The 14,888-nt window shown below is 43.8% G+C and overlaps 1 protein-coding gene across 2 annotated transcripts in view; it reads left to right on the top strand.

Annotated features, from left to right (window-relative positions):
• LOC105474977 (DnaJ heat shock protein family (Hsp40) member B6) overlaps positions 1–14,888 on the top strand; it is an 84,076-nt gene that overhangs the window by 37,917 nt on the left and 31,271 nt on the right. For both annotated transcript variants that reach the window (XM_011729931.2, XM_011729929.2), the window contains exons 6-8: positions 9,912–10,043; positions 12,506–12,647; positions 13,204–13,274. In XM_011729931.2, the coding sequence (XP_011728233.1) occupies positions 9,912–10,043; positions 12,506–12,647; positions 13,204–13,274 (345 nt within the window). The remainder of the gene's footprint in view (positions 1–9,911; positions 10,044–12,505; positions 12,648–13,203; positions 13,275–14,888) is intronic.

The raw sequence follows: 14,888 nt of genomic DNA, 5'->3' as shown, positions 1-14,888 counted from the left end.
TCACAGGTACCGGGGATTGGGATATCTTTTTTGGGGGGCATGATTCAACCTTTAACATCGTATTTCTAGCGGGTGGATTTTTGTGCTAGTCTTTGAAATTCACAGCCAAGCAGCAAATTTTGAAAGGTGAAAGGAGGAACCTGTAAAGTTAGACATGTGCCCCCACCCCCAGCTCCGAGACAGAGTTTTGCTCTGTCACTGAGGCTGGAGTGCAGTGGCACGGTCTCAGCTCACTGCAGCCTCTGCCTCCCAGGTTCAAGCGATTCCCTTGCCTGCCAAGTAACTGGGATTACAGGTGCCCACCACCACACCTGGCTAATTTTTGTATTTTTAGTAGAGATGGAGTTTCACCATGTTGGCCAGGCTGGTCTCGAACTTCTGACCTCAGGTGATCTGCCCACCTCGGTCTCCCAAAGTGCTGGGATTACAGGTGTGAGCCACCATGCCTGGCCAGAGTTAGATATGTTAATGAGAGCTAGAAGTTAGGGGTCAAGTACAGGCATGGGAGTGGCACAGCAAATTGGATCAGTGTGTGCTGGTGACCTGGACCCACTGTCATTGCACAGTGCTACAGCAGTTTGTTTGTAATGAGTGTTCTTTGATTACTTAAGGACAGAGTTCATACGCATGCACACCTACACACAGGTCACTTAGAAGACGTTAAGGAGTCCTTTAAAATACGCATAAAAATCACATATTAAGCTGGGCGTGGTGGTGCACCCCTGTAATGCCAGCTGCTGGGGAGGCTGAGGTAGCAGATTCCTTGAGCCCAGGTGTTCGAGTCCAAGCTGGGAAAAATAATGAGATGCCGTCTCTAAAAATTGAAGAAAAAAAGATTAAAAAACGAAACCGTGATGAACGAGACTGGTTTCTGGCTAAAGTTGTTGGAACTATCCTTGTGTGTAATTTCACATGGCCATGAAGCAGCGGGCAGTCCCACACGCTCTTCCCCTCATCTGGTGAGTTTCTTGGAGACGATGCCAAACCCATATATGGTTGTGTGCATATTTGAGAACTCCTCATGTCGAGAAAGCTGGTTTTTGGAAGTATCTCTTCTTTTTTGAGATGGAGCCTCACTCTGTTGCCCAGGCTGCAGTGCAGTGGTGCGATCTTGGCTCACTGCAAGCTCCACCTCTCGGGTTCAAGTGATTCTCCTGCGTCAGCCTCCCAAGTAGCTGGGATTAAAGACATGCGCCACCATGCCTGGCTACTTTTATATTTTTAGTAGAGACAGGGTTTCTCCATGTTGATCAGGCTGGTCTTGAACTCCTGATCTCAGGTGATCTACCCACCTCAGCCACCCAACGTGCTGGGATTACAGGTGTGAGCCACCGTGTCAGGCCCTTCATTTCTACTTAAAATTATTCTGGCTAGTGAGGATGGTGCCATGTTAGTGATCTGCAGCTTCTTCTGTGCTGTTTTTCAGTACACACTTGGTAATTTTAGGACCTTTGTTTCCTCTGATCTCCTTCCTTAAATAGGGAGAGGAAATGGTTCCCTGAAACGGTCATTTTGAGAATTTTCTCTGCTGTGAGAACTGAGGCTCTGGCTACCCCCCTAGAAGACTTGAGCCATGCCATAGGAGTTTGTGTGCAGTGTTTCTTTGGTGGTTCCTCCCCTGCATTTTGTGGTGTTGGTCTCCCTCGCAGGTCTTTGTATAGTGTTTGGTTCACATTGTTGGCATGACAGTCAGCTGAGCAAGACGTTGCGTGAGTCCTTTGTCGGTTTGTGGGTTTTCGCATCATCTGTTTCCAGTGGGATTTTGGTCCCTGGTGAACTTGCGGACAACTCCAGAGATTGAGATAGTTGCCGTGTCTGTAGTGCTCCCAGGAGGAGATGTTCTGGGACTGTAGGTGCAAGAGGTAGGAAGAGTGGTTTAAACTTGAGGCTGCAGCAGAGCTGAGACTGTGTTGGGCTTTGACAGGTTTAGGGAATACCAGCGTTTATAGGAAGTATGATGGTGTAGGGGACAGTGAGGTGGAGTGTGTGACGGTGGAGGACAGATGAAGCGGCGGTCTGCGAGTAGGGCTCAGAAAAGAGCCCGGAGCCTGCTGCTGTTCTGGTGGTTTCTTCCCTGAGGAATGAGGACTGTGGTTGGGAGGAGGCCCGTTCCTCCTGACGCCAGGGTTCCTCGTCTCACGTTGGCCTTCTTGTATTTGAAATAGAATAATTTGATTCCAGTGTATTGTGGATTCTTTGACTTTGATAGATTTTTGTAACTTTTGGGAAACGGATTGCTCTAACCAGACCTAGGATGTAATTAGAAATTATACTTGTTTTTTTTTTGTTTTTTTTTTTTTTTTGAGACGGAGTCTCGCTCTGTCGCCCAGGCTGGAGTGCAGTGGCCGGATCTCAGCTCAGTGCAAGCTCCGCCTCCCGGGTTCACGCCATTCTCCTGCCTCAGCCTCCCGAGTAGCTGGGACTACAGGCGCCCGCCACCTCGCCCGGCTAGCTTTTTTTGTATTTTTTAGTAGAGACGGGGTTTCACCGTGTTAGCCAGGATGGTCTCGATCTCCTGACCTTGTGATCCGCCCATCTCAGCCTCCCAAAGTGCTGGGATTACAGGCTTGAGCCACCGCGCCCAGCTAGAAATTATACTTGTAATACAAAACGATTGTATGGGAAGCTGAAAATAGTGGTGTTCATTTAACAAATCTGGTGTGCCTGCTGTTTAGTGCCAGGCACTATTCTAGGTGCTGGTTCGGCAGTGGAAAGAAACACTGAAGCCCTGTTCTCAGGGTGTGTAGTTCAGGGCAGAGCTCTGGTCGTGTTCTTCATTTACTGCCATTGCATATTGTACTCCAGATTCCTAACAGTTATGTTATTTGCTGCTTCAGAAAATGTGAGTGACACCATCAAAACACGCAAGTTGTAGTAAATGAGTGCCTGGTTTTGAGAGGAGTTGGGAGAGCAGAGTCTGTGTCTTTCATGCTTGGCTTTTGAATCTCAAGCGTTTCTCACTTTTGAGGGTGGCTGTTTAGGTTTTAGCTTTGGAACTTCAGGAGAGAGTGATATTGTCCTTTGTTTGAAATAGCCATGATGCTTTTTCAATTTTGTTTTGCTGTCATCTTTTTGTTCCAGCTTTTCTGTGCACTTGGGGAGTTGACAGTGAAATCATGACAGCAGGCCTCTCCTGGGCCGTGGGGTGGGGGTGTGCTGAGGAAGGGCGAGCTTAGTTCTGCCCTGCACTGTGCTGCTGTGAGATGAAAGCGGTTGGTGGGAATCCCCTTCGCTTTGTTTTTTTTTTTTTTTTTTTTTTTTTTGAGGCGGAGTCTCGCTCTGTCGCCCAGGCTGGAGTGCAGTGGCCTGATCTCAGCTCACTGCAAGCTCCGCCTCCCGGGTTCACGCCATTCTCCTGCCTCAGCCTCCCGAGTAGCTGGGACTACAGGCACCCGCCACCTCGCCCGGCTATTTTTTTTGTATTTTTTAGTAGAGACAGGGTTTCACCATGTTAGCCAGGATGGTCTCGATCTCCTGACCTCATGATCCGCCCGTCTCGGCCTCCCAAAGTGCTGGGATTACAGGCTTGAGCCACCGCGCCCGGCCCGCTTTGTTGTTAAGCTGTTCCTGTTCGTCAGGTTCTCATGCTTGGTAAAGCTCAGAGAAAATGTGTGGGTTTAAAACATGTTCTCCACTTCCTCAGTGTTTTTCAAGTTTGTATGTGTGTAAATGTTTGTTACATGTGTTTTGTGGTCAGTTTTCTCACACTGTTCAATTCATTGTATATATATTTTTTGTTCATACATTTGTGACTGTTCTTTAGATTGTTGGTTTAGGATCTCGTTAATGTTATGGGCCCCTTCGTGAATTGGTCTTAGTATTCCTCAGGCAATAGCATGGTATTGCAAAGTTTTAAAGAAGCTCTTGCTATACGATGCCCAGAACATGGAAATGAAGAGAGTGTCACTGAAGAGAGTCGAACTGTGTAAAATATTTAAAGAGGTGTATTCTGAGCCAAATATAAGTGACCATGCTGGTGACGCAGCCTCAGCAGTCCCGAGAACATGTGTCCAAGTGGTCAGGGTGCAGCTGGGTTTATACATTGTAGGGAGGCATGAGACATCAATCACATCACACCTGTAATCCCAGCACTTTGGGAGGCCGAGGTGGATGTTGAGGTCAGGAGTTTGAGACCAGCCTGGCCAACATGGTGAAACCCTGCCTCTACTAAAAATATAAAAATTAGCCAGTTGGGGTGGCAGGCGCCTGTAATCCCAGCTACTCGGGAGGCTGAGGCAGGAGAACTGCTTGACCCGGGAGGTGGAGGTTGCAGTGAGCTCAGATCGCGACACTGCACTCCAGCCTGGGTGACAGAGCAAGACTCCGTCTTGGGGGCGGAGAAGACATTTTTTGGCTCAGAAAGGCAGGACAGCTCAAAGCAGGGGGCTTCCAGACTGTTGGTGAATGAAAACATTTTCTGGTTGACAATTGGTTGAGTTTGTCTAAAGACCTGGGTCACAGAAAAAAAATGTTCAGGTTAAGATATAAGATTGTGGAGAAGGTTCCTTTGAAGTCTCATAGTGACTGCCCTTAGAGACAATAGATGACAAATGTTTCCTTTTCAGACCTTTAACATGTTCTAGACTTTGAGTTAATCTCTTCAGGATTGTGAGGGCCTGGAAGAAAAAGATATAGCTATGTGAATAGACTCTTGATAGATGCACATTTTCCCCCACAAAGGATGGCTTTGCAAGGACAATTTCAGATGGTTTGTAGGACACGACTCCCAGGCCCCTTAGGAATTTGGGCAAGATAAAAAATCAGAACTTAGTCCTCAAGAGTTAAATCCTAATGCAGTCTGTTTCAAGTAATGTTTGTACCTCAGGATACAAAGTTAAGGTTTGAAGACCCATGTAAAGAGATGCTTCTAAAGATTGATGAGCATACATGTTTTGCTTTGCAGAATCTGCGTGAGTCTAGAGAAACTGCCAGTGGGGGAGAAACGTGTATTACAAGGAAGGTGCTCAAGACTCTAACCCTCACCACTGTGGAGACTAGCCAGTAAAACCCGTCAGAGCTGGAGCAGTCTCCTCCCCTGGGGTGGGGTGGTGTGGGGTGGGGATCCCCGGCCCCCCAGGTGATTGGATGAGGCTCATCCACATTAGGGAGGCAACCTGCTTTACCAGTCTCCCGATCCAAATGCTAATCTCATCCAGAATCACCCAGAAGGATGTTTGGCTCAATATTTGGGAACTCTGTGCATGGATGGCCCAGTCAGCCTGAACATGAAATCAACCACGTGTCCATCTCTTGTCAACTGGGCACCTATATGCATTTCCTTAACTCAGGCTTAATCTTCAAGTGAAGACAAGAGCAAGGTCATAGCCACCTAACATGATACCACTATCCTACAGACAACCAAAAGCGCACTAGCTGCTTGCCTAGTGGAGGTCACGTTCCCCTGTGATACTTATGGTTCTACTTGATACGGGGTAACTTAATAGGCAGTATGTGTATGTTACGTAAGAGGATAAGAGGGAAGAAAACTGATACGTGCTTAACTATAACATACATAGACTATATGTGACAAATACTGGTCACAAAATAAGCAGGAAATACTCCAAGCATTGATGGTCCTCTTTCCTGTAACTGATTCTGTGGACACAACCACTTTCTTCCACTGCCCATTCTGTGGTCCTGTGCCTGCCTTAAGCAAGCACCTCACTGGTTGTGGTTCTTTCTGGTGAGGTAAAGTAAAAAAGTCTATAGCACATTTGATTAACAAGTGTCTTAAGATTTATTTCTAAAGTGTAAAAGTATGATCAGTATAATCCAAAAGTAATAACACATGCTGGGTTTAAGAATTTGAAAATGGGAGTGAGGTGTGAGGAGGAGGAGGTCTTGCCCCTCCGCCCCCAGTTGGAGCCCCATGGGAGCGTTGTAGCACGTTCTGTATAGTTAGGATGCGCACAGGCCTCCCTGCCTCTCTCCAGCTCTGCTAGCCAGGAGCACTTCCAAGTCTGCATTTCACAGGCTTGCTCGCCTCTGCGTGGTTATTCTCACATCAGTAACAGTTGCACACTCAGCAGCTTCGTTCTGCGTTTGGGAGAGTTGAGTTCCCTGACGTAGAATTGCTGGGTTGAAGGTTTTTATAATAAAAATATTGGTCTTATTTTGGGGGCTGAAGGTTTTAAAAGCTTAATACATACTTCTAGATTGCTTTTCAAAACGACAGAAAGCGGCGCGTGATAAGTAGCTCGTCCTTGAAATAAGGACTTGTCTGATCCCAAGTGGCAACTTTTAACTATATATAGTTATAAGTATTGAAATTCTTTTAATGTTTCTTAATACTGTTTGTATTATAAATGAGACTTCATTTTTAGGGTAACTTGTGGTTTTAATATTTGAAATTATAGGAGTTAACACTGTATTATAAATGAGACTTCATTTTTAGGGTAACTTGTGGTTTTAATATTTGAAATTATAGGAGTTAAAATTCAGTGAATACCTGAATTGTAAAAAATTATATTTAAGCTATAAAATGTCAGTAGAGAAATAAGATAAAGATTTTTTTCATACAAGAAAATGGAACTGAAAAGCGTTGGCTTTCTCATAACATACTTACTCAACCAGTTTTTGAGGTAGCTTCTGTAGATGATGATTTTATAATTATGAATGTCCTCGTCTTAATTTAGCCTGGAATTGAAACCAGTTAAAATAACTTGGCTAGTACTGCTATCACTCAGACACTGACTGGTTCAAGATGCATCCAAAAGCTCAATGCCTTGTGGACAACTTCTAAGGGTTTAGTTGCCATGGATTTAAAGAAATTGTGACTGAACCAATCTGTTAACATTGATAAATGGGAAATTGCAGAAGGATATAGACGTTGTAGAGTGTGTAAAAGTAACTTGGTTTAGGGACTCAGGTATGGACAGTGAGACTGGCCACACGAGTGCCTTTCTTTGGATCTCACTGTCACACTCTTTTTTTTTTTTTTTGAGACGGAGTCTCGCTCTGTCGCCCAGGCTGGAGTGCAGTGGCTGGATCTCAGCTCACTGCAAGCTCCGCCTCCCGAGTTCACGCCATTCTCCTGCCTCAGCCTCCCGAGTAGCTGGGACTACAGGCGCCCGCCACCTTGCCCGGCTAGTTTTTTGTATTTTTTTTTAGTAGAGACGGGGTTTCACCGTGTTAGCCAGGATGGTCTCGATCTCCTGACCTCGTGATCCGCCCGTCTCGGCCTCCCAAAGTGCTGGGATTACAGGCTTGAGCCACCGCGCCCGGCCCTCACTGTCACACTCTTACCCAGGTTGGAGTGCAGTGGCTGTTGACAGGTGTGATCATAGCTCCCTGCAACCATGGATTTCTGGGCTCAGCAGTTCTGCCTCAACTTCCCAAGAAGCTGGGACTAAAGATGTGTACCACCACACCTGGCTAATTTTTAAATTTATTGTAGAGAAGGGGTCTTGTTACGTTGCCTAGGTTGGTCGTGAACTCCTGACCTCCAGGGATGTCTCCTGTCTTGGCCTCCTTAGGAGCTGAAACTACAGATATATGCTAATGTCCTCAATTTATGGTAATGCAGAAATGCCTTTTGTTTTTGAGATGGACTCGTGTTCTCTTGCCCAGGCTGCAGTGCAGTGGCGCGATCTCAGCTCACTGTATCCTCCACCTCTGGGATTCAGGCAGTTTTCGTGCCTCAGCCTCCTGGGTAGCTGAGACTGCAGGTGCCCATCACCACTCATGGCTAACTTTTTTTGTATTTTTAGTACAAAATGTTGGCCAGGCTGGTCTCAAACTCCTGACCTCAAGTGATGTGCCTGCCTCGGCCTCCCAAAGTGCGGGGATTATAGGCGTGAGCTACTGTGGCCTCCTGGAAATGCTTTTTAAGGATCACCACCTAGGGGAGATGAAGAGAGTTACCGTAGCATAATCAGTTTTAACTGTATTTGTAATGTTTGTTTCTTTACCTGGGAGGATATATTGTAGATATGTCAGATAACATATGTGACCCAGTGGTGTGCAGGCTATGGCTATAAAGTAGAAAGTTACTAAATAGAATGCTTGGATTTTATTTGAATTGGATGCAGTTTTTGTGTCCTAGAGAAATTCACAAAATGTTCCTAGTTTTAGATACAAGGTTATGATTTAACATCTTTGCTTTTGTTCTTTCTTGTCTTTGAGTAGAACAGTGGGGGACAGTAAGGTCTGTTTGCAAAGTACCTATGACCGTCTTCTTATTTTTATGGGTGGGGGGCATTGACTGTGGAATGTGGGCGGTAACTTGCAGTCAGTAACAGTTTGAGTAACTTCTTGTTGGCATCCCCGTTCTGCCATTCCTCCTCTAGGTCTCCACCTCTCGCTGGCTGGTGGGCGGAGGGGCAGATTGGCGCATGGGGTGTCCGGGCACTGGTCGTGCATGCCTTCTTCCTCTTCTGTCTTCCAAAAAGTAACCAGTGACCAGCTCTCCCAGTGTTTCTTTCTTTGGGGCTCAATGTCTTGGGCTTGGCATTGGGTAAAGCCGACTGGCCAGTTTCATTCCGACGAGCTTTATAATAGTCTGGTGTGGACCTCTGTCCTCTCTGCTATGCAGAAGCTTCCTCAGCCTTTGCTCCTCACTATGCACTATTTGCTGGTCCTGGGGGTACCCAGCATCTTAGGGTTTTGACTGCCCACCTGTACTTCGATCCTTTCAGACTGGTCAGAGTCAGCCTCAGGTGCTGCTTTTCTCTAGTCACTGAATTTTCTTTAGTAGGGACAAAGTCTTGCTATGTTGCCCAGCCTGGATTCAAACTCCTGAGCCCAAGGAATCCTCCCACTCAGCCTCCAGAGTAGCTGGATCAAGTCACTCTTGTTCATAACCTCAGTTGCTTCATGAGTCTCGATTTCTGCCTAATTTCAGTGCTTATTGTTGTATCCTTGTGTGCTGCGGTATTTATTGTTAACCTTTGTGACTCGAATGTATCCACTCCCTTCTTTGGTCACTCTGGCCTGCAAATAGGCCATATTAATTCTTAGTTGGTTGTGGCTTGCCTTTGTCTTTATACCTTGCATGTGTTTATGTCTTAATGCATCTATTAGGATTCCTTGCTTTTATCACAGGTTTCCCATGTTTTCTGAAAAAATTACAGTAATTAATGCAGCACCCAGGTAAATTAAAAAGCTTTGTATACTTTATGAATTTTTAGTAAGTATGCATTGATTGATAACACCAACGGAGGAAAACAAAACAGTCAGTTCTGATCTTGATTTTCAGGAGCATTTTGTGTTTCCACTTGGCAGCGTGATGCTTCCTCACGTTGGTGATTTTCTGTTGAGACACCTTCAGGCGTAATCTTATGTCTGCTGGTTAACATTTGTTCAGAATTGATTTCAGCTAATCCTTAAAAGTTTTTTGAGACATCACACTTAGAATGAAAGGAATTTCCTTTGCCGAGGTTCATCAGGTATTTACACTTAGTTTACATGGCCACACCATTCCTCTTCTCTCTCTGTGTGTGTATGTTCATGTTAGGGTAATCCATTTTTCTGTTTGTTTCTGAATTGCTTTGGAGAAGGCAACTCAGACTCCAAGGAATACAACAGCCTCAGTGTAAAGCTTTTCTCACTTTTCCAGTGGTCATAGCAGGAATAGCATCTAACAGGACCTCAGATCAGTGATGTGAAAAGAGCTGAGTTTGAAGTGCATATTGATGCTCCATAAAGAATGTGTATATGTGCTGTTTTTAAATTAAGTCTGGTAATTTATTTGATATAAGGTATTGTAGTTTTAGTTGAATTAAACAGTTGGTGAAACTGTTGTGAGGTAGTCTTTCAGTTACTCTGTAGATAAGCTCTTTTGTTACAACCTCGTCTTAAGCTTTTTGTTCCTGAATATGTTACAAACATCTATTTTCTCTTACTGTAGCTGTCACATGAGGAAAAAAACTTGAAAGAAAGATTTCATAGTGTGTGTTTATGTTTGATTTTAGAAGACCCTTTTGAGGACTTCTTTGGGAATCGAAGGGGTCCCCGAGGAAGCAGAAGCCGAGGGACGGGGTCGTTTTTCTCCGCGTTCAGTGGATTCCCGTCTTTTGGAAGTGGATTTTCTTCTTTTGATACAGGTATTAAATCCCTAGGTTTAATTTCTGTTGTCTTAACAGTGGTTAGTACTTATAAGCATAATACTCTTTTAGAGTAATTTAAAATATGTGCATTGCTTTCGTAGAATAACATTGTAGATTTGCCAGCTTTTTTTGGTATACAAGTCTATGCTTAATAACCTACATTTTCTCCTAATCTTCCTAAGAATGTTGTACTTGGAAATCTCTTAATATAATAATCAAGGCCAGAATGTAATGAAATTCTTAGTTAAAAAGGGGCAAGGTATGTTCTGTGTCAGTAGGTGGAAAGTAACGCACTTGGGAAATCTCACTAACCTTCATGCTGTCTAACCTCCTTTGCAGTTAAAACAAAAGTGCACAAATAGGTAGCATCCCAGGAGTGTCCCACTGGATGGAATCGAAGGCTAGGCCTTAACACCAGCCCAGGCCAGGCTCACTCGCTAGTGAAGTGTCAGCCTCGCTCACGTAGCTCTTCATAAGTGGAAACATAGCTTATAGACTGGAGTAATATGAATATGTATGTAAACACACATTATATACCTGTGAGTTTAGCCTGAAGAATTAGCATCCCATTTTTCTCTGAAGCTTACCCAGTTTCTCTTCACAGAGGAGCTCTTTTTTTTTTTTTTTTTTTTAAATTTAAAAAGACAGAGTCTCACTTTTAATAAGTGCCACTCTTAGTGTAGTGGCATGGTCTCGGCTCACTGCAGCCTCCTGCCTCCTGGGTTCGAGTGATTCTTGTGCCTCAGCCTCCTGAGTAGCTGGGATTACAGGTGTGCACCAGCAGGCTCAGCTAATTTTTGTATTTTTAATGGAGACAGGGTTTTTGCCATGTTGGCCAGGCTGGTCTTGAACTGGCCTCAGGTGGATCCACCTGCCCTGGCATCCCAGAGTGCTGGGATTACAGGCATGAGCCACCACTCCTGGCCTGGAGCTGCTGTTTTGATTCTCTCATTTTTATTTTTAAGCCTCCATGGTAAGAATTGGGAGAGCTTGTTACATAGGGTTCCTTCATAATGGTCAGAATTTTATTTTCTTTTAACATTGTGCTCATGCCATCTAGGTAAGTAGTGAATTCTGCTTGATTGGACCTCAGTTTTGATGTGCTTTCCCTCAACAGATCCTCTCTTTAGATACCATGGAATATGCTGACCACAGGTTAAGAAAACTAGTTAAAAATACCACGTAAATAGTCCTTTTTAAAAGTAATCAGTGGCTCCTGTGTGTGTGTGTGTGGTGGGGGTGTAAGCCTTCTCCACTTCTGAGGTGCCTTACAGAGTATCACAAGAATAAGTACTTAGCGAGGCTTGATCTAGACCGTTGCAGTGGTCACCAGCCACGTGTGGGTCCTGAGCCCTGGAGGCCTGGCTGCTCCAAATGGAGATCAGCGGGAGTGTGAAACAGTCATTGGGTTTCAAAGATGGAACATGGAAAACAGTATAAAGTATCACAAACAATTTGATTTTTTGTATTTCCAATTGAAATATTTTGGATATACTGTATTAAATAAAATACTGCAATTAATTTCACTAGTTTCTGCTTTTCAGTGAAGTCGTTAGAAAAGGTAAACTTAACATACCTGGCTCACATATTTCTTCAGTACGCCACTAGCACTAGACAGTATCTGGCCTTAGATGATTGAATCATGTTCAGAGGTATGCGTCATTTGTGTTAATGTGAGCATTTTGGAAGCAGGACAAGTATTAAGCTCTAACCAGTAGACCAGCTTTAATATAAAAAAATAGGTTTGCTTTAGTGTGACTTGTGAAATTTTATGGTGTCCGCACTGATACAGTGTCCATAATGTATAATTGAGAATGGTGTCCATGAACCGTAGAGACATAGGTTTTTCAGATGGATGCTTGTAGTATTCTTTCTACAGTTATTTTAGTTTTTTAATAATTTAGATTCTTATCCCCTGTGGTTCTTTGGTAAAGAGAAAGGAAGCCGGTTAGGTTTGCTGTTCTGCGGTGGTGAGGACATTCTGTTCTTGTGGGGTAAGGGTGTCCATCACAGTCCGTGGAGTTTACAAGCCATGCCATAGCAAACAGAGCTTTGATACTGAGGCTGCTCTGCTGGTTGGAGCTGAATACCGGTCCCGGTTCCAGAATGTTCACGTTAACACAACGCATGTGCTGCGTGGTGCCCGGCAGACCACCCACAAGCCGGGGTGGTCTTTGCCATGTCAGAAAGGCTGCTCATGTCCAGTGAAGCTCTGCATGAGGAGAGGGTGAGAGGCTGCACTCTCGCGTTCCCCTCGAGTCCCCACTGAGGGATTTGAGAGAGTCTTTCCCCCTGGGCACCCCAGCACTTCGGCTGAGGCCTTGCTAGTTGCATGGTTTATTATTCATTGGTTCTACGTCTTAACATTAAACAGTCTGCTACTGAATTTTCAGACTCTTGTCTTTGCATTAGTAGTTGACATATTTCTCTAAGCATTTTTCTTTTCTGTTTTCCTGTAGGATTTACTTCATTTGGGTCACTAGGTCATGGGGGCCTCACTTCATTCTCTTCCACGTCATTTGGTGGTGGTGGCATGGGCAACTTCAAATCGATATCAACTTCAACTAAAATGGTTAATGGCAGAAAAATCACTACAAAGAGGTACTGTGCTAATCTGCATTTCATATTTTTAGTAAGCGGGCATGATGTTTCACTGGTGCCATGCTGCACGTCTCCCAGAGTGTGAAGCAGAGCTTGTTGTGTGCTGCATCTGGCACCATGAAAATCTTCTCTCCAAATTCATTAATTAAAGCTCTTCCTCTTAAATTTTACTTAACTGTTGATTAGAGGGGATCTTTAATGTAAATAAAAGATAAGTTGTAAATAAAAGATAATAACTTAAGTGTAACAAGTTTCTGCAGCTTTGTTAAGATGACTGAATGGAGAATTTTTAATAGTAAAGCCTTTACTGTTTTATAGCCTCTGCTTGTATTTAGCATCCACCTGTACAGTATTTGAGACAATTTATTTTGTCAGGTTAATTCTGTTTTAGGAAAGGAAGACGTATTGTTCACAGGTTGGCTTCAGCCGTGTTTTTACAGCCTGAAAATTACTTATATTCATGGTGTATTTCAGTAATGTCCTTAAAAAACTTAGTTACCCTCACACATGTATTTACTTTACCGGAAAGGTTTTTAAATGAATTTTTTTCCTACAGAATTGTCGAGAACGGTCAAGAAAGAGTAGAAGTTGAAGAAGACGGCCAGTTAAAGTCCTTAACAATAAATGGTAAGGAGCAGCTGCTGCGCTTGGATAACAAGTAATTCAACGCACGCGCTTAACAGAAATGTTAAACTATAACAAGCACCATTTGAGGATTAACAGGAACATTTTTTTGAAGATTTCAAACGAACTCGACTTTCAGTATAATTGTACCTAAAGTATTTATAAACAGCTCATCGGAGCCTCTATTTGTCATAGACTTTTGAGTTTATTGTTGGGACCACATAATAGGACCATTTTTTTTTTTGTCTTTAAAATTGTTGTAAATCTCTGTATGCACTTTGCTTTTTTATTAAACGTACTCCAAGGTGAGTCTTGACTCTTTAGTGTAGGACAAGATTGTACACTAACACCAGCATGGACCTGCTTTTCATTGTGTCTGAAATGTGAGCCACGTAGTGTCGGCCTGCTGTGAAGTTAACATTACCAGGACGATTCTTCTACAGAAATAATTTCAATTTTTTTCAGTATTTAGTAGTGAAAGATATTAATGCATTAATGGTAATACATTTCTGGTTTAATATAAATTAAGGATGTTTTCTAGTTGTGCATGAATGCTGGCAACTTAGTAAGTTTTGACAATTGTTTAAATATGTAATGTTAAGCTTAGGTTTAAAAAAGTAAAGCTGGTAAACTGGGTCTTTGTCATTTGCTTTAAAAAAAAAAAAAGAAAATAAATGCGAATGTGTTGGTGCATTCTTCCTGAGTGGGATCTGGAGCTTTTTTGTGTCTGTGTATGATTTGTGCCTGGGCTTCTAGTGTCACTTTAATAGCATTTCGTGCTATTATGCCGCACCTCAGTTACATGTAGACATTTTCTTCAGTATATTTGAAGTATATGAAGATTTTCATATTGTAAGTTGCGATTTAGCAATTGATCAAACATTTAATTATGGTAACATTTCTACAGGAGAGGGAAGAAACCATTGTATAATTTTTCATTCTTAAAGTATGTTCTAGTTTTTAGGATTTTTTTTTTTTTTTTTTTTTTTTTGAGACGGAGTCTCACTGTGTCTCCCAGGCTGGAGTGCAGTGGCGTGATCTCGGCTCACTGCAAGCTCCGCCTCCCGGGTTCACGCCATTCTCCCGCCTCAGCCTCCCAAGTAGCTGAGACTACAGGCGCCCGCCTCCACGCCCAGCTAGTTTTTTGTATTTTTAGTAGAGACGGGGTTTCACCATGTTAGCCAGGATAGTCTCGATCTCCTGACCTCGTGATCCACCCGCCTCGGCCTCCCAAAGTGCTGGGATTACAGGCTTGAGCCACCGCGCCCGGCCAAGTTTTTAGGATTTGATGTAAGATCACATATGGAGCCGGGCACAGTAGCTCACTCCTGCAATCCCAGCACTTTGGGAGGCCTAGGCGGGTGGATCACCTGAGGTCAGGAGTTCGAGACTATCCTGACCAGGATGGTGAAACCCCTGTCTCTACTGAAAAATTAGCTGGGCGTGGTGGCAGGTGCCTGTAATCCCAGCTACTTGGGAGGCTGAGGCAGGAGAATTGCTTGAAACCGGGAGGTGGATGTTGCAGTGAGCCAAGATCATGCTATTGTACTTGAGTCTGGGAGGCAGAGCGAGACTTCATCTCAAAAAAAAAAAAAAAAAAAAAAAAAAAAAAAAAAT

This window comes from Macaca nemestrina, chromosome 4 (assembly GCF_043159975.1).
Source record: "Macaca nemestrina isolate mMacNem1 chromosome 4, mMacNem.hap1, whole genome shotgun sequence".
Classification (NCBI taxonomy): Eukaryota; Metazoa; Chordata; class Mammalia; order Primates; family Cercopithecidae; genus Macaca; species Macaca nemestrina.
Note: the sequence above shows the minus strand (reverse complement) of the source record. Positions and strands in the feature narration are given on the sequence as shown.